At 37.8% G+C, this 18,046-nt stretch overlaps 3 protein-coding genes across 3 annotated transcripts; all 3 read left to right on the forward strand.

The window, feature by feature from the left end:
• Nucleotides 1-1,282: 1,282 nt before the first annotated feature.
• LOC127550030 (protocadherin beta-4-like) lies at nucleotides 1,283-6,111 on the forward strand. Its single transcript, XM_051978596.1, has 2 exons — nucleotides 1,283-3,822; nucleotides 6,025-6,111. Exon 1 carries the CDS (start codon nucleotides 1,436-1,438, stop codon nucleotides 3,818-3,820), a length of 2,385 nt encoding a protein of 794 aa, XP_051834556.1. The 5' UTR covers nucleotides 1,283-1,435; the 3' UTR covers nucleotides 3,821-3,822; nucleotides 6,025-6,111.
• Nucleotides 6,112-6,176: 65 nt separating this feature from the next.
• Nucleotides 6,177-8,897, forward strand: LOC127550028 (protocadherin beta-16-like). Its single transcript, XM_051978595.1, has one exon. The coding sequence runs from the start codon at nucleotides 6,177-6,179 to the stop codon at nucleotides 8,595-8,597; it is 2,421 nt and encodes an 806-aa protein (XP_051834555.1). The 3' UTR covers nucleotides 8,598-8,897.
• Nucleotides 8,898-8,982: 85 nt separating this feature from the next.
• Nucleotides 8,983-17,816, forward strand: LOC127550031 (protocadherin beta-1-like). The gene has a single exon (XM_051978597.1). It carries the CDS (start codon nucleotides 9,994-9,996, stop codon nucleotides 12,298-12,300), a length of 2,307 nt encoding a protein of 768 aa, XP_051834557.1. The 5' UTR covers nucleotides 8,983-9,993; the 3' UTR covers nucleotides 12,301-17,816.
• The last annotated feature ends 230 nt before the right edge of the window (nucleotides 17,817-18,046 follow it).

Raw genomic sequence — 18,046 nt, forward strand, 5'->3', positions numbered from 1 at the left:
AAATAACTGAAGACAATATAAAATACCTGTCAAGATATAGCCAGGAACTATGAATACAATTACAACACACTTTTTACACAAGTAAAGTTTGAGCTAAACAATTGAAAAAATATCAACTTCTCACGGGTAGGCTGAACTAATCTAACAATTAATTGAGAGATGTTACAGGGGAAATTTGATGTAATAGGCTTATGGAAATGGCAAGATATTATAAAGGTCAAGAATTGAATAAAGAACTGATTATCTGAATGAATAAAAGCTTGGTCTGATTAAAATGCATTATTATTTCAGTTACATCTTAAAAAACAACCATTAGCTGATCCTTCTAATACTACGATATGATATTGGATAAATCTCTTCCCCTCTCTTTGGCTCAATTTTATCGTAAAATAAATAATCATATAATAAGGATCCATGCAATCCTAACATTTTACGATAATTCACTTAATTTTATTTAGATACATTGGGCTGGAATTCAAGAATTTATATGTCTTCTAACAAATCAAGTTACAAGGTAAATACCACTCATATTCATGGAGCATAATGAAAGCTAAGCAGATAGGAATGATTGACTGAGAATACAACCTTGCTGCAGAAGTTTTTACATTATCCAGAAGTTTTGAGGAAAAAACTTTATTTCCTGTAATGTCAGAAGTGACGAAATACAATGAAAATAGTTTTTATTTTAAAGCAAAATTGTTAATTACCTATTTAATTTATGACTTTATACTCGGTAGCCCTTGTATTATGAACAGCTTCATTAGCAGGGTAAATGATGTTTTCTCTAACCATAATTGATAAGTGTCTTGGGAAGACAACATAATTTCCTTGGTTTTCATAAGTACTATAACTAGAGTGGATTAATAGGTAACTGGGTGAGACATAGAAAAGAGTACAGAACTTGTAGTGAGGGAGACGCGAATTTGAATACTACTTCAGAGCTTGCTAGTGTGACTGGGCAAATCACTTAATTTTTTGAAGCTTCAGTGTCCTCATCTTAGCAATAATATCTTCTTCACAAGGTTACAAGGATTAACTGAAAAAATGTAAAAAACGTTTTGTAGATCCTAAATCTCAATACAAATGCTAGCAGTAACTGTTATTAGTTTATCTGAAAGGATCTATATATTTTCTGACTGAAAAGGATATAAAGAGTAATTTGTCAATAAAGACGCGTGGTGGCGCTGTAGACTAAGAAAGAATAAAATGCTGCAGAGCCTGTGGATTGGCTAAACTCAGAGAAAAGAAAACACAAAAGCTACGCCCGGGGAAGGAGATGTTTTCCAAGCCATAGCCGGAGCTGAAGAAATATTAGTAATTGCTATCTGGGAGAACAAATAAACTCATCAGAATCTCTTGAGCCAAGAAACCGAAATTGATTGTACCAGAGATTTCTTTACTGAAAGGACTGCACATTGTGTGCCCCGCCACAACAATGGAGATCGCCCCACGGAAAGCTCGGCAGAATAGGCAAGTGGTATTTCTTATTTTTGCCTTGTTCTTGTCTGTGGCGGTTTCGGAGCCGCAGTTGTACTCAGTGACAGAGGAAACTGAGAGTGGTTCCTTTGTGGGTAATGTAGCTAAAACCCTGGGGCTAGAGGTAGAGGAGTTGTCATCCCGAGAGGCCCGGGTGATCTCTGAGAATAAGAAGCAGTATTTGCAGCTTAAACGTGACACTGGGGATCTTCTTATAAAAGAGAAGCTTGACCGGGAGAAGCTGTGTGGCCCTACTGAGCCCTGTGTGCTGCCTTTCCAGATCTTACTGGAAAACCCTTTTCAGTTTTTCCGGGCTGAGCTGAGGGTAGAAGACATAAATGACCATTCGCCCACTTTCCCGGAATCTGAGATGATTCTGAAAATATCAGAAAGTACTATGCCTGGAACTGTGTTTCGACTAAAGGTGGCCCAGGATTTAGACGTCGGAATAAACAGTCTCCAGAACTATACCATCAGTCCCAATCCCCATTTCCTCGTCCGCACTCGCCCACGCAGCGATGGAAGAAAGGTCCCAGAGCTGATATTAGACAAAGTGCTGGATCGGGAGGAACTGCCTGAGCTCACCTTAACTCTCACAGCAGTAGATGGGGGGGTTCCTCCAAGATCCGGTACAGCCCAAGTCCGGGTCATAGTTATGGACATCAATGACAATGCCCCTGTCTTCGCTCACGCCCGATATGAGGTTCAAATCCCAGAGAACAGCCCCATTGACTCTCTAGTTGTGACTGTCTCTGCTCGAGATTTAGACTCTGGAATCAATGGAGATTTAGCCTATGCCTTATATCAAGCTTCTAATGAAGTCAGTCAAACATTTGGAGTAGATCCCATTTCAGGAGAGATTAGAATCAAAAAACAATTGGATTTCGAGGCAATTCAAAAATATGAAATGGATATTGAAGCAATTGATGGTGGGGGCCTTTCGGGGAAAAGCATTGTTGTGGTTCAAGTAATGGATCTTAATGACAATTCCCCAGAGTTGACTGTATCGTCACTTACTAATAACATTCCAGAAAATTCTCCAGCGACCGTGGTCGCTGTTTTCAGCATCCGAGATCGTGATTCCGGAGACAATGGAAGAATGATCTGTTCTATCCCCGAAGATCTTCCTTTTTCCCTGAAACCAACTTTCAAAAACTTTTATACACTTGTCACAGAAGGAGCCCTGGACAGAGAAAAGAGGATCCAATATAACATCACTATTACCATCACGGATTTAGGATACCCGAGGCTCAAAACCGAGCACAACATCACGGTATTCATCTCCGATGTCAACGACAATCCACCAGTATTTACTCAGACAGCCTACACACTCTACGTCAGAGAAAACAATAGCCCCGCCCTTCATATTGGCAGTGTCAATGCAGATGACAGGGATGAAGGAGCCAATGCTAAACTCACCTACTCCCTGCTGCCTCCTGAGACTGAAGATTTGCCCCTCTTTTCCTACATCTCCGTGAATTCAGACAACGGACATCTTTACTCTCTGAAATCCCTGGATTATGAAACCACTAAAGCCTTCCAATTCACTGTGAGAGCTACTGATAGCGGCTCTCCAGTCCTGAGTAGTCAAGCTCTGGTTCAGGTTGTGGTCCTGGATGAGAATGACAACTCTCCCTTTGTGCTGTATCCTCTGCAGAATAGCACGGCTCCCTGCAATGACCTTGTTCCCCGGGTAGCAGAGCCAGGTTACCTGGTGACTAAAGTGGTGGCGGTAGATAGAGACTCAGGACAAAATTCATGGCTTTCCTATCAGCTACTCAAAGCCACAGACCCAGGACTCTTCACTGTATGGGCTCATAATGGAGAAGTGCGCACATCAAGACCCATCAGCGACAGAGACACCATCAAACAGAGGCTTCTAGTTCTGGTGAAAGATAATGGGAAGCCGGCTTTGTCCACAGCGGTCACGCTGAATGTACTCCTGGTGGACGGATTCTCTGAGCTACATGTACAACTCCCAGGCACAAAGGAACAAATCCAGAATGACTCCCTCACTGTTTATTTGGTCATTTCTCTAGTTTCAGTGTCATTTCTCTTCTTGCTCTCTATCTTCCTTTTTATAGCAGTGCGTCTATGGAAGAAGAGAAATGCTGCAAATGGAGTTTGCTTGGAGACCAATGACCCCTATTCAGGCCATTTAGCGGATTTCAATGGCACAGGGACTCTTTCCCAGAATTACCAGTATGAGGTGTGTCTGACCAATGGCTCAGGGAATGGAGAATTCAAGTTCCTGAAGCCTATTATACCCAACCTCCAAGCTCAGAATTCTGGGAGAGACTTAGAAGAAATTCCATCCTTTAGAAATAGCTGTGGCTTCAGTTAGAGGTATGAAGTGATGAAAATGCACGTGTGATTTTGTTATATTTGCTACGGACATTGCTCCCAGTAGTCTGTATTGCTTAGAATGTTAGAGAGTTACTGTAATGGTACTCTTCAAAAAAATTTTTTTTAAATTTCTGCAGGTTCAATAGTTCAGTCATTTGTATACTCATGCATTGCATTCATTTGCATTATCTTCTTTTTAAATTCAAAGAACAGAATTTTGTTTGACATTTGCTTGATTAAAGTGACACATTTGAGCTCTAACCCACTCTCTGAGCCCATATGATCACTCTTAATGTTCTAATTTCTATGTCCCTATCCTACCAATCTTTACAGAAACAATGAAGATGAGTATAATGTGGATGCTAGATGCCCTTGAGTTATGGGGAACGTAGGTCAATCTTTGTTATCATCTGCACTTTACAATTTCATATTCTCTTCCCATTGTGTTTCAATACAAGTAAATGCAGTCTTTGCTCTATTGTATTCTTTCCCCTACAAAAATCATAATTATTCTGAGTAAGGCCTAGAAGTTTCTTTTGGCATATGTCTTATTCAACTCCATATCTATTTCTGTGTGACATTTTAGAAATAAAATAATTATATGCTTTCCTGAAAATTAATATCATATGCCAACTGAAATAATTTTTATGCAAGATACATAAATGTATTTAAAGAACCTAGACAAATTTTTATCAAGTATAATTTTAAAGAGTATTTTTATGAGGATTTGTTTTACCCAACAAATACTTGGCACATCCCTGAGAAATTTTTAAAAATACACCTATTTTATATTTTTAGAAAATTTAATCTGTGTTTTTGGGTTTATATTATGATTACTTGCCAATACTACTTCCCTTTTCCCAAAGAACTATAATTTATAACAGAATAAAGCAGATGATAAAAATAAACCATCAAAAAGACCGAGTGTGCTAGGTTCTGCACCTTAACTCTCCATCTCTCTACTAAGAGAAGGAAACTATTTTATGTTGTACTCTATAGTTAAGATTGATTGTTGCATTTAACTTCATTCTAATATTTTTAGTGTTGTTTTCATTTAAATTCTTGCAGTCCCTATTTATATTATTACCTTGATTCTTTCTTTTTCATCAGTTCATATTTATTTTCAAATGTTTCTGATTTGCATCTAACCGTTGTTTCTTATAGCTTAATACAAATCAATTACATTCATATACCATAATTATTCAGCTGTTCCGTAGTTAATGAGCACTTCTATAAAACAAAACAAAACAAAACAAAAACAATAGTTTTTGCTACAGCAAAATCTGTTTTGCTATGAATATTTTAGTTATATGAGACTTTTGTTTAATATAGATCCCAATTTCACATATAGAAGTGAACAGATATCATTAATCATCTCTGGCTCACAAAATGTATTAACGAAGCTTTGGGGAAAATATTAATTGGATCGATTCAAAGAAATAAATGTAATTTTGTGAATCTTCATATTCTTCATTGATCTCAAGATTGTTTTAATATTGCTGGACAATTTTCTTAAACTGGAATTTTAATAGTAAATTAACCCCTCTAAATAATATAGTTCTGGAGCCAAATGTATAGACAGTGACCTAGAATTTAAATACTTTGTTTCTCTTGAACCTATGCGCACTTGCAAATATGTCCTCCTTGATTTGAAAGTGTTTAAAATAATTTAATTACGTACTTTCTCCACTACTTCACTTCTTATCCTCTTCTCTCTTGATCTCTTTGCCATGGTTTCTCTGTTCTTTTTCTGTTTTGTCTCTTGTCTCTCCTATTTTCTGACTATCCCTGTTTTTGTTTCTGTTCTGTCTCTGCTCTGGATAGAGAAAGTAAGGCCTAATATATTTTTTTGACTATTGTCTCTGTATATCTCTGTCTCTCATTATTTCATTATTCTCTCCCTCTTTCTCCCCTGCCCTCCCTTTCTTTCTCCCTCTCAGGAGATCAGGAGACAAACAATGTGGGTGATTATGTGTTTTATCATTTCACCACACCAGTCTGTAGAGCTCTTTCCAAATCCCCTATACCATAAGAGAATGGCGTTTCAAATCCTGGATAGCAAAATATTCTATAGACATTAGATGTCTGACATACTTTGCAAAACAGCAAACCATAAAAACCTAAGTTTTAACTTCTAGTAGTGACACTTGGTGGCGCTGCAGGCTAAGAAGGAGACACTGGTTCTGCATTCTGGTTTCTTAGAAATTGTGAAACAGACTAGAAGACCGAGACAAAGGCAGAAGAAGCAACGTTATTAGCTGGAGCTTGGAAACAGCCCTGGGCCCTGTGCTGCTCTCGGGCAGTTTAGAACCCGACAAATAAACCTAAATCTTGCTAACTCCGGATTTTATTTGATGTGGTGCTGGGAGACTCAAGCTGAAAAGGAGGCAGCCAAAGGAACAATGACTCTCAAAAGGAAAGCAATTCTACGGCAAAGGCAAGTTCTATTTCTTTTTTTGCTGTGGGTGTCAGAGGCCAGCTGCGAGCTGGGGAGGTTTTTGGTGGCGGAGGAGACGAGAGGCTCTTTTGTGGCAAATGTAGCAACTGTCTTGGGGTTAGAGTTAGGAAATCTGTCAGCCAGAGGGGCCCGGATATCTTCTAGAGGAAATAAGCAGATTTTGCAGCTCAGTGGTGAGACCGGAGATTTGGTTCTAAAAGACAAAGTGGACCGGGAAGAGCTGTGCGGCTCCACTGAGCCCTGTCTGCTGCCTTTCCAGATTGTACTGGAAAACCCTTTCAAGATATTTCGGGCTGAGCTTTTGGTAGGAGACATTAACGATCATTCGCCCGTTTTCCTAGAATCAGAAATGCTCCTGAAAATCCCGGAAAATAGTGGTCCTGGTACTGTTTTGCCTCTGAAAAATGCTGAAGATTTAGATGTAGGAAGTAACGCAGTGCAGAATTATACTATCAGCCCTAATTCTCATTTCCACGTTCAAACTCACAGTCGTAGTGAGGGCAGGAAGTTCCCAGAGCTTGTGTTGATCAAAACTCTGGATCGTGAGGAGCAGCCGGAATTCACATTAACCCTCACAGCCATAGATGGTGGGTCCCCGCCCAGGTCTGGAACGACTCGCGTTCGCATAGCAGTTTTGGACATTAATGATAATGCTCCCATATTTACTCAACCTCAATATGAAGTTCGGATCCCTGAAAACAATTCCATCGGTTCGTTGGTCGTCACCATCTCTGCTGGAGACTTGGACACTGGAAAAAACGCAGAAATACTGTATTCGCTTTTTCATAGTTCTGAGGAAATTATCAAAACTTTTGAAGTAAATCCCATCTCAGGAGATATTCGACTCAGAAAAAAACTAGATTTTGAGACAATTCAACGGTATGAGGTAGATATTGAAGGAACTGATGGTGGTGGCCTTTCCGGAAAATGTACTGTCATTGTTCATGTGATAGATCTGAACGACAATGCTCCAGAACTAATCATGTCATCACTTACCAATCCTATCCCAGAGAATGCACCTGAGACTGTGGTGGCTGTTTTCAGTATTTCAGATTTGGACTCAGGAGAAAATGGAAGGGTGGTTTGCTCCATTCAAGAAGATATCCCCTTTATTCTGCAACCTTCCATAGAAAATTTTTATGCCTTAGTAACAGAAGGAGCCCTGGACAGAGAGAATAAGGCCCAATATAATGTTATGATTACTGTCACGGATTTGGGGTTTCCGAGGCTCAAATCAGAATATAACATCACAGTGTTTATCTCTGACGTTAATGATAACCCACCAGTATTTACTCAAACAGAATATACTCTCTATCTCAGGGAGAACAATAGTCCTGCCTTCCATCTTGGTAGTGTCAGTGCCAATGACAGGGACTCAGGGACTAATGCCAAAGTCACCTATTCATTGCAGCCTCCAGGGCTTGAGAATTTGTCCCTCTTTTCCTACATCTCCATTAATTCAGACAATGGACATCTCTATGCTCTGAGATCCCTGGATTATGAAATCATCCCAACTTTCCAGTTTTCTGTAAGGGCAACTGATGGAGGCTCTCCAGCCCTGAGCAGTCAGGTTCTAGTTCAGGTTGTGGTCTTAGATGAGAATGACAACTCTCCCTTAGTGTTATATCCACTGCAGAATGGCACAGTATCCTGCAATGACCTGGTGCCAAGGGCAGCAGAACCAGGTTACTTAGTCACCAAAGTGGTGGCTGTGGATGAAGACTCAGGTCAAAATTCCTGGCTTTCCTACCAGCTTCTCAAAGCCACGGATCCAGGACTCTTCACTGTGTGGGCCCATAATGGAGAAGTACGAACACTGAGGCCCATCAGTGACAGAGATGCCATCAAGCAGAAGCTTCTGATTCTAGTGAAGGACAATGGCCAACCACCTCTGTCCACAGCAGTCACGCTGAATGTACTCCTGGTGGATGGATTCTCTGAGCCATATATAAAGCTCCAAGGATCTGCCAAGGAGCCAGTACAGACTGATTCTCTCACTCTCTACTTGGTCATTTCTTTAGCTTCTATCTCTTTTCTCTTCTTATTTTTTATCATTGTGTTCACTGTACTGCATCTATGGAGGAAGAAAAGAGATTCTTCAGATAGTAGCCACTTTGAGTCCAATGGTCCCTTCCCAGGTCATTTGGTGGATGCCAGTGGCACTGGGACCTTGTCCCATAGCTACCAATATGAAGTATGTCTTACCAGTGGTTCTGGGACTAGTGAATTTAAGTTCTTGAAGCCAATTATTCCCAGTCTCCCTGCTCACAATGATGGAAAGGATTTGGAGGAAAGGAATAATTTAGGCTTCAGTTAAAGATGAAATATTTTCCCCCACAAATTCTATCAAGAATATTTTTTTGTCTCTGAATGAGTTTTTAAATACATCTAAGAATGTGTTTTAAGTGCTGATTTATCTATTTTGTCCCTTTGTTTTCCAAGTTTTAAATTTTCTTTTCCACCTTTGTATAATAAAAATTGAGGATGTCCTTCAGAACATATCCTTTCATTGCATTACTTGTAAAGGATTTTGCAGCTAACATCCCTTAAAATCAATTTTTCCATTTTAAAACCAAATTTATCCTCAAATAAAGTACATTTCAACTATCTAAGCATATACATGCTGCACAATTTCTTTCTCTAAGTCTTTTTACTCAACTTTGAATGGATACAATTATGCATAACTTATCTATTTTTAAAATTCCATGGTTTTCTCTGCCTATTTTTCCTTCCATTCATTAATAATTAATGGAATATACCCCTAAGCCCAATTTTAGTTAGTATATGAAGCCATTATTTTCGTTGAGTTGGCAGGTGCTCAGGAGGTTGACTATTTTTTCTCCCTTTTTTGTTAGAATTTATTGTCACCCTCTTCTTAAATCTTTATTTAATTCTCTGAAGATATACTACTTACTTGGCAAGAAAACACATGTGAACCATATCTCTTCCTCTTAATCTACCATTGATAGAACAATATATGGAAAAGATGACCACAAATATCTTTATGAAGTCAGGGGAGAGTGTCTTCAGCAATTTCAATAGTCACATACTTAATAAACTATTTCTTGTCTCTCTGTAGCTCTTGATAATTGATTCAATTTTCATTTCCAAGTGTGGCTGTGGTAAAATTCTTCACTGAGACAGGTAGTGATGCCATAAACAGATAAAGAATACCACAATTATGCTTGTGGAGTGGCAGGTCACTTTTGTGGTAGAAAATGAAAGAGGATAGTATCAGCGTCCCATGAATGGTTTTTCCTCTTCATTTAACATTATTTTTCAATACTTCTCTAATCTTAGAAAATAGTCTATGTTTACCTAAAATACTCTGTGCTTGAATTTGTTTGTCTCCTGAAACATACATGAAAACATCAACTTTGCAAGAACCAATAGATTTTAACTATTTTTACCGAACTGTACAATCCTTGCGTTATTTGATTGAGCCACTTAGTGGCGCTGTAGACCAGGAAGAAGCCTTTCGGAAAATCCCAGAGCGAAACTCTGTCACATGAAACCCCTTGCTTTCGGAAAAGCACTTGGGTCTGCAGGGCGCTTTCAAGCTGTGCCTAAATCCTGACCTCTGCTATTGGAAACATTGTCGTAGCTGGAACCTGAACAGTGGAGTCCTGTGCCCATCTGACCCTTTTTCTGACTTGGGGGTCACCACAACCGCAACGCTGTGTTTAGTAACCAGTTGATGTGGAGAGACAGTAATGGCGCCAGCACCGCGGGAAATAATCAGGCAAGTTCTCTTTGTTTGTATTTTTATCTTTGGGAGGTTCCGTGTGGAGTGTGAAACCATTCACTATTCTATATCTGAAGAAATAGCCATCGGCTCCTGCGTGGCTAATTTTGCAAAGGACTTGGGTCTGGATGTGAAAGCGTTGCCTTCTCGGCAGGCTCGGCTAGTTGCGGCTGGTAATGGGGAGCATTTCCTATTGGACCTGAAAACAGGGGAACTGCTCACAAAGGACCGAATAGATCGGGAAGAAATATGTGCCCAGATGGACGAATGCATCATCCGTTTTGAATTATTGCTGCAAAATCCATTGAGGTTCTTCCGGGCAGAGTTAGCTATTTCTGATATCAACGATCATTCGCCTCAGTTCCCAGAGGATGAATTCATTTTAAAGATCCCCGAATCCACTACCGTTGGCACGCGCTTCCCCCTGGAGAGTGCGCAGGATTTAGATGCAGGGGAAAATGCCCTTCAGAACTACACGCTCACTCCACCAAATGAGCCCTTCGTTTTGCACACTAGGGAGCAGAGCGATGGCAGCAAGTACCCGGAGCTGCTCCTGGTAAAGGCCCTGGACCGCGAGGAGCAACCAGAACTCGAGTTCCTACTCACCGCTGTGGATGGTGGAATCCCGCCCACCTCGGGGACCGCCAAGGTCCGTATCATTGTCTTGGATGCAAATGACAATGCCCCAGTGTTCTCTCAGTCTCTGTACCAAGCTACTGTGGCAGAAAACAGTCCAACGGGCTCAGTAGTGACTATTGTATCTGCAGTTGATTCAGACCAAGGTCGCAATGGAGAAGTGACTTACTCATTCAGTCAAAATGCCGGTAAAGGTCATCGTGCTTTCCAGATAGATTCTCTGACGGGGGAAATTCGAATCTCTAAACCTCTAGACTTTGAAGTGACTGAAAAATATGAACTAAGTGTTAGGGCCACCGATGGAGGAGGATTATCCTCGCATTGTAAAGTCCTTGTGGAGGTGGAGGATGTGAATGACAACCCCCCTGAAGTGACAGTGACATCTCTTTCCACTCTACTCCCTGAAGACTCTTTACCTGGAACAGTGGTGGCCCTTTTTAGCGTCCGTGACAAGGACTCTGGGGACCATGGGAGAGCCTCTTGTTCCATTCCAGATGACATCCCTTTCATCCTGAAGCCGATTTTCAACAATTACTATGAATTAGTGACAGATGCAGCCTTGGATCGGGAAAGGGTTTCCAATTACAGCATAATGATCACTGCCGTAGACTCGGGATCTCCTAGTCTCTCAACTAGGGAAACTGTCACAGTGCAAATATTAGACATCAATGATAATCTCCCTCTTTTTAATCAATCGTCCTATACCATGTATGTGACTGAGAATAACAGTCCTTTCCTGATGATTGGAGCGCTAAATGCTACTGATTCAGACTCGGGGCAGAATGCTAAAGTGACATATTCTATCTGGCCTGAGAACAATAATTCTCCCTTTTCCTCCCCATTCATTTCTATCAATTCAGAAAATGGACAAGTCTACATTCTGAAGACTCTTGATTATGAAGAAATCAAAGACTTCAAAGTGACTGCGCAAGCATCGGATTCAGGGGCCCCTTCCTTGAGCACTAATGTTACGGTATATATAGTCATCGTGGATGAAAATGACAATGCCCCAGTTATTTTATACCCTATTCAGAACCACTCTGCTTCTTATAGTGAACTGGTCCCTAGGTCGGCTGAAGAAGATTACTTGGTTACTAAAGTGGTGGCTGTGGATGAGGACTCAGGTCAGAACTCCTGGCTTTCCTACCAGTTACTTAAGGCAACCGATCCTGGGTTGTTCATTGTATGGTCTCATAATGGAGAAGTTCGAACTTCGAGATCCATCAGCGACAGAGATGCTATCAGGCAGAAACTCATTATTCTTGTAAGAGACAATGGCATCCCAGTACTCTCTACTCTTGCAACACTAGACCTTCTTCTTGTAGATGGCTTTTCAGAAGCTCATATGCACGTCCCAGATTCTACTGAAGAGGAGGCGCATGATGACAAATTAACTGTGTATTTGATTATTTCATTGGCTTTAATTTCCTTTCTCTTTCTAGTTTCTATTTCAATCTTTATAGTTATCAAAGTGTATAAAAAGAAACAGTTGAAGGAGCGATCCCATTGTTTTGGCCATTTCGATGATGCCAATAATATCCCAAGAAATTTATTGGATGTTACTGGCACAGGGACTCTCTTTCAGGCATACAAATATGACATACGTTTAACAGATGGCTCTAGTAATAGAGGAATTTAACCTATTATCCCTAACTTTACATCTCAGCTGGAGAATAGCGAAATGTTCCCTCAGGGGAATTAAAGCTTTTTGCAAATTGCAAAGCTTTTCCCAAGATGATAAAGAAGAAAAGAAAATAGTGAAACTTTGATCTTGCTTATGATATTTTCCAAAACCAGACGGAGAGAGGGATGAATAAAGATTTCCATATAGTATAAGCTTATCTTTATGTAATCTTTATATCTTTGCTAAATCACTATTGATTATGGGTCCTCTTTTTTGAAAGCATGCTTTACTTTTTGCATTTGTAATTTTTCTTTTAGAAACTAGTATACTTAATAGGCAATTTTTGAAGTACAATATGTAATCATCTCTAGTACTTAAATAAACAATGGGTGTTTATATGCTTTAACATTAGTATACTACACAGAATGCCCAGAATGAATCACAGACTTTGCATTTAGAAAGGGGGAAAAAGGAAATGCTGAAAAGAATGTTTCAGTAATATTACAATACTTATTTTGAACTGTCTAGACCAATTGTCTTTTATGTCATATCCTGAAGATTTGAAAAATGAGGGAATTGTTAAGATTTTTAAATGTTGCTGTGTTTTATTAAAGATTTCATTTCCAACATATTTCGTTGGTTCTTATATGTTATATAGAATTTATAGAGAAAAAGTTTGGAAGAACCTCCAAAGAAGAATAATGATATCCATAAGATAGTATTTCTGTTTCTACTTAATACTAAGATAGTATTTCTCAAAATTCTTCAACATTAAAAGTTTTCAACTTTTTCTCTTTTCATTCTACATCATTATCATGTACTACTTGTTTTCTTCTGCAAATTTTTTTTAAATTTTTATTTAATAATTACTTTATATTGACAGAATCCATGCTAGGGTAATTTTTTTTTTTACAACATTATCCTTTGCACTCGTTTCTGTTCCAATTTTTTCCCCCTTCCTCCCTCCACCCCCTCCCCTAGATGGCAAGCAGTCTTTATATGTTGGATGTGTTGCAGTATATCCTAGATACAATATATGTTTGCAGAACCGAACAGTTCTCTTGTTGCATAGGGAGAATTGGATTCAGAAGGTATAAATAAGCCGGGAAGAAAAACAAAAATGCAGATAGTTCACATTCGTTTCCCAATGTTCTTTCTTTGGGTGCAGCTGCTTTTGTCCGTCATTTATCAATTGAAACTCAGTTAGGTCTCTTTGTCAAAGAAATCCACTTCCATCAAAATATGTCTCATACAATATCGTTGTCGAAGTGTATAATGATCTCCTGGTTCTGCTCATTTCACTTAGCATCAGTTCATGTAAGTCTCGCCAGTCCTCTCTGTTGCAAATTTTTTGTAAGTTGATTCTCCTTCTATCCCATAGAGATAACCCAGTTGCATAATGTCGAGGCTACTAAGAGATCTAATTAGCGCTCTCGCTCTCTCTCTCTCTCTCTCTCTAACAACTATCCTCTGCGCAATTGAAAGTCATCTTCAAGTATGGATTCGAGAGTGAAATTGCCGTTCTCAAGATCTAATTTACCTCTCCACTTGCCTTGCAAACCAAAAAAAAAAAAAAAAAAAAAAAATTTTTTTTTTGGCAGAAGGAAAGAACATAGCTACTGTGGCAAAACTAATGTGCTGGTGTATATCTTGAGGAATCCACAAATAATCAAACTTTATCATTTATCAACAAATCATTTTGAGCACCTATTCAATACATTATACTGGACTTGCCACTAAGAAAGCCTTAAGAACAAATATGATAAAGTCTCTATCCTAAAATAACTGACAGTTTAACAGGCAGGGATAAAATACACACAGATGACTATATTCAATAATATAAACAGTATCATAAGATCAAAATTGCAAAGCTTGGAAAGGCTTTAGGTAATTTAGTCAAACTTTCTCATTTTACAGGTAAGGAAAAGTGAATCCTAGGGAAGTAATATAACTTTTCCCAAGTCATTCAGGTTGTAAGGCATAGAGCCATAAAAAATAATGCAATAAATTCATAAGAGAAACAAAAAAAGAATCATGAGGTGAAATTAGGGAGTGATTCTGAAGAACTGTACTGGCAAACCAAATATAATAAATTAGTGATTTGAACTCAGGTCCTAATTTCAGGGCTGATGCTTTATCTATTGCACTACCGAGCTGCCCAGCAAAATCTTTTTAAAGAATAATTGTTAAGAAAACAAGATTATGTGATGATGAAGTGATGAACTTGGCTTCTTTGAACAGTGAGATGATTCAGGCCAATTCCAATATACTTGGTATGGCGAAAACCATCTGCATACAAAAAGAGGACTGTGGGACTGAATGTGGATCACAACATAGTATTTTCACTTTTTTTTTTTTTTTGGTTAATATTTGCTTGCTTATTTTTCTTCTCTTTTTTTTTCTTTTTTGATATGATTTTTCTTGTTCAGCATTATAACTGTGGAAATTTGTATAGAAGAATTGTACATGTTTAACCTATATTGAAATACTTACTATCTAGGGAAGGGGAAGGTGGGGAGGGAAGGAGAAAAATTTAGAATACAAGGTTTTGCAAGTTTGAATGCTGAAAACTATCTTTTTATGTATTTTGAAAAATAAAAATCTACTGTTATAAAAATTAAAAAAAGAATAGTTAGTAGGCATTTCTACTAACCAGTATCTGGGCTATTATTATGTACATAGTAGGTATCTATTAGAAGTCTATTTCCTTTAATTGACTTGAACTTTGATAGGAACATTGACTTTACTCCCCTTCCCACACACATCTTAGCTCATTTTCCTCCTCACTTATTACCCCTTTCATGCCATATCTAAGCTACTACAGAACTATTGTTTATTATTATAAATCGTTATTTAATATATTAATTGTCATATAATATAATTAATAAATGTTAATGTTTAATAAATACAACATTATCTTTCTCAAATCATGAGCTTTACTTTCTAAAAACTCTAAGACCTTTATTGCTGAATCTATCTTTATATTGCTCCTTTCCTTTCAGCATTTCCTGGATTAAGCCAGGAAGCTCATTGAATGTGTAAAGGAGCTGGAGTAAAAAAAAAAAAAGAAGTTGGAAATGAAAGATATTAGTCTTACCTAATTAGATTCAGCATCTGCAGCCTTGGACAAAAGAAGAATCCATCCCTTCCACACTAGCAATAGTTTTACTTTTCATTTGATCACAGATCCTTCTCCATTGTTTCAAGTCCTGCTTACTACATTTTGGACCTAATCTAAATTTCTGGCCTTTCTTTCCATTTTATTGTGGCCTCCATAATTACCTTTTTACTCAGTCCTTCCTGCTATTGCTTTTGGTAGTTTCTTAACCTTGTCATATAGTTTTATAGATTCCATAATTACTCCCTTTCCAAGTGAATTTGGTTCATTCCTGTGATCAATACTTTCAACATTCCTCAGAATATAACTTTCTTAATATCTGTGTGTATGCCTTTATAATTCTTATTTGGTTGTATCTTGTTTTTTGCCTGTTATTTGTGCGTTTTATTTCTTTTTATTTTTTTAATGTATTTTTGGGTTTTTTTCCCTTTCTTTCTTTCTTTTTTTTTTTTTTTTTCTTTTTTGGTGAGGCACTTGGGATTAAGTGACTTGCCCAGGATCACACAGCTAGGAAGTGGTAAATTGTTTTCAGATTTGAACTCAGGTCCTCCTGATGTCAGGGCTGGTGCTCTATCCACTGCACCAACTAGCTGCCCCATCTTATTGGTTTTCTTTTTTAAAAATCCTTATCAGTTCCTAAAGACTCCTCATCTTGCCTCCATGAACCTTGTCCTTGTTGCAAATAACCCAATGAATCAAAAGAAATTGACAAATGGACTGAATGAAAATGTCTTCCTCATTCCATATCTGTAGTCCAACATTTCTTTGCCAAGATGGAGTAGGCATGCTTCACTACTATTTCTCTGAATTTCTGATAACTGGACACTATATTGTTGCAAATTCTAACATTTTCAGTGTTGTTTTTTTTACTCTGTTTTGGTCATCATGTAAAATTGTTTTCCTGGTTCTGCTTAGTTCAACCAAGCATTTCTGTTTTAATATCCTTAACTTTCTGAAGTAGTTGTCTTTTGGTGGCATTATCTATATTTGTCTTAATGGAATCAGAAGAAAAATAACTAGCAAAATTTAATGAGAAAAGTAATGAAATTTGATAGAGAAACTTGTTTTCACATCTCAGTTCAAAAATTTACTATTTGTGTACCATTGGGCATTACTTTATTTCTTGGGGCCTCAATTTTTGCATTTGTAAAGTGAGGAGATTAGGACAGATGAGATCTAGGTTTGGTTCTAGATGTAAATCTATGAAAAATCCTATAATCCTACCAAAGGTCCTTAAAATGATAACCTCTGTGTTTTTGAATAATAAAATATCTTTTCTTTAAAACAGAATATAAGTATCAGATGCTATTGTCACTGGTTTTAGTGATGAATTTCTTTAATTCAGGTCACTGAACTCCCAACAGACAACTTAATCCATGTATTCTATAATCACCTACCTGCCCAAACAGAGGGAACTTGCTAGTTTACTAGACTAATTCAGTAGACAACATTGTTGTATGAGAATGAGAACCATTAAAGTCTGAGTTGGATCTAATATTTGAATGAATTTTAGCTATGTAACATGAAGGCCATTTCACATAGTAGTTAAAATGCTGGTTCTGAAGATAGGAAAACTATTGTTCAAATCCAACCTCTGGCATATTATATATAGGACCTTAGGCAACCACTATATGTCTCAGGCAACTCCCCATAACTGTCTGATAAATTATCATGGTAAATTGATTGTTTTCTTAGTAAAAAGAATCCCCACAATTATAAAATCATAGATCCTATTAGAAATTCTTCACAATGTGGGAGAGAACAGATCCACAAAAAAGAAGATATCATTGGCTATAAATCACATATTAAAATTACATTGAAGGAGTATAGAATTTTTAAATGGCAAGAATTAGTGAACGCAAAACAAAATCAGAGAAAAATGTGCTTGTCAGCAGTGCTTCCTGTTTTGATTTTTCTAGTTTTAATACTACAGCTCTAATCTAAGGAATTGAAAATAATAATAATAAAAAAGATATAACAACAAAGCCATTTCCTGTTTACCTTTTTTAAAAATTAAAGTTCAGTTATGTTGGTATGCTGAAGGCCCTTCACGTCGATCTTATGGATAGCCTCTTACACAAAAGAATAAAATGAAATAGTAGAAGAGGAACATAAATGGCACTGTGATATCTTCCTAAGATTAGAGCAATCTAGCCAATGCTTTTAATCAGTTCTCATTTCACCTGCGTCAAGACAACAGTGGTATGTTATCACACTTTTACAACATTCTCAGTAAAAACTGCAAATAGGATCAGAGTGAGCTTTAAAAGAAATAGAGAATTTTACTATCTCTAGTTTTTCCTTTTTCTCAATCAAGCAATCACAAACACTTATTAAGCACTTAATATGTGCCACGGATAATGCTAAGTTTCTGTAACTATTCTTTGTGAGAATAAAGGATATATATTCATTACATAGTGTTTTTGTTTTTTTTAAATGATGCAGGATCTAACCTGATTTAATTCACCCCAATTGACCCATAAAATGTTTATCTTTTCTCTTTGATTATCTGAAGTTCTTACCTGGGTGGGAAGTCCTGTTTTACTAATTTTAGGAAGGAGCAGAGTGATTACCAGAGCTTATGATAAGTGTCTAACTTACTTAAATGTTCTAATGGTATTTGACTATTTTGTATGTTATAAA

Source organism: Antechinus flavipes, chromosome 2 (genome assembly GCF_016432865.1).
Source record: "Antechinus flavipes isolate AdamAnt ecotype Samford, QLD, Australia chromosome 2, AdamAnt_v2, whole genome shotgun sequence".
NCBI classification, from domain to species: Eukaryota; Metazoa; Chordata; class Mammalia; order Dasyuromorphia; family Dasyuridae; genus Antechinus; species Antechinus flavipes.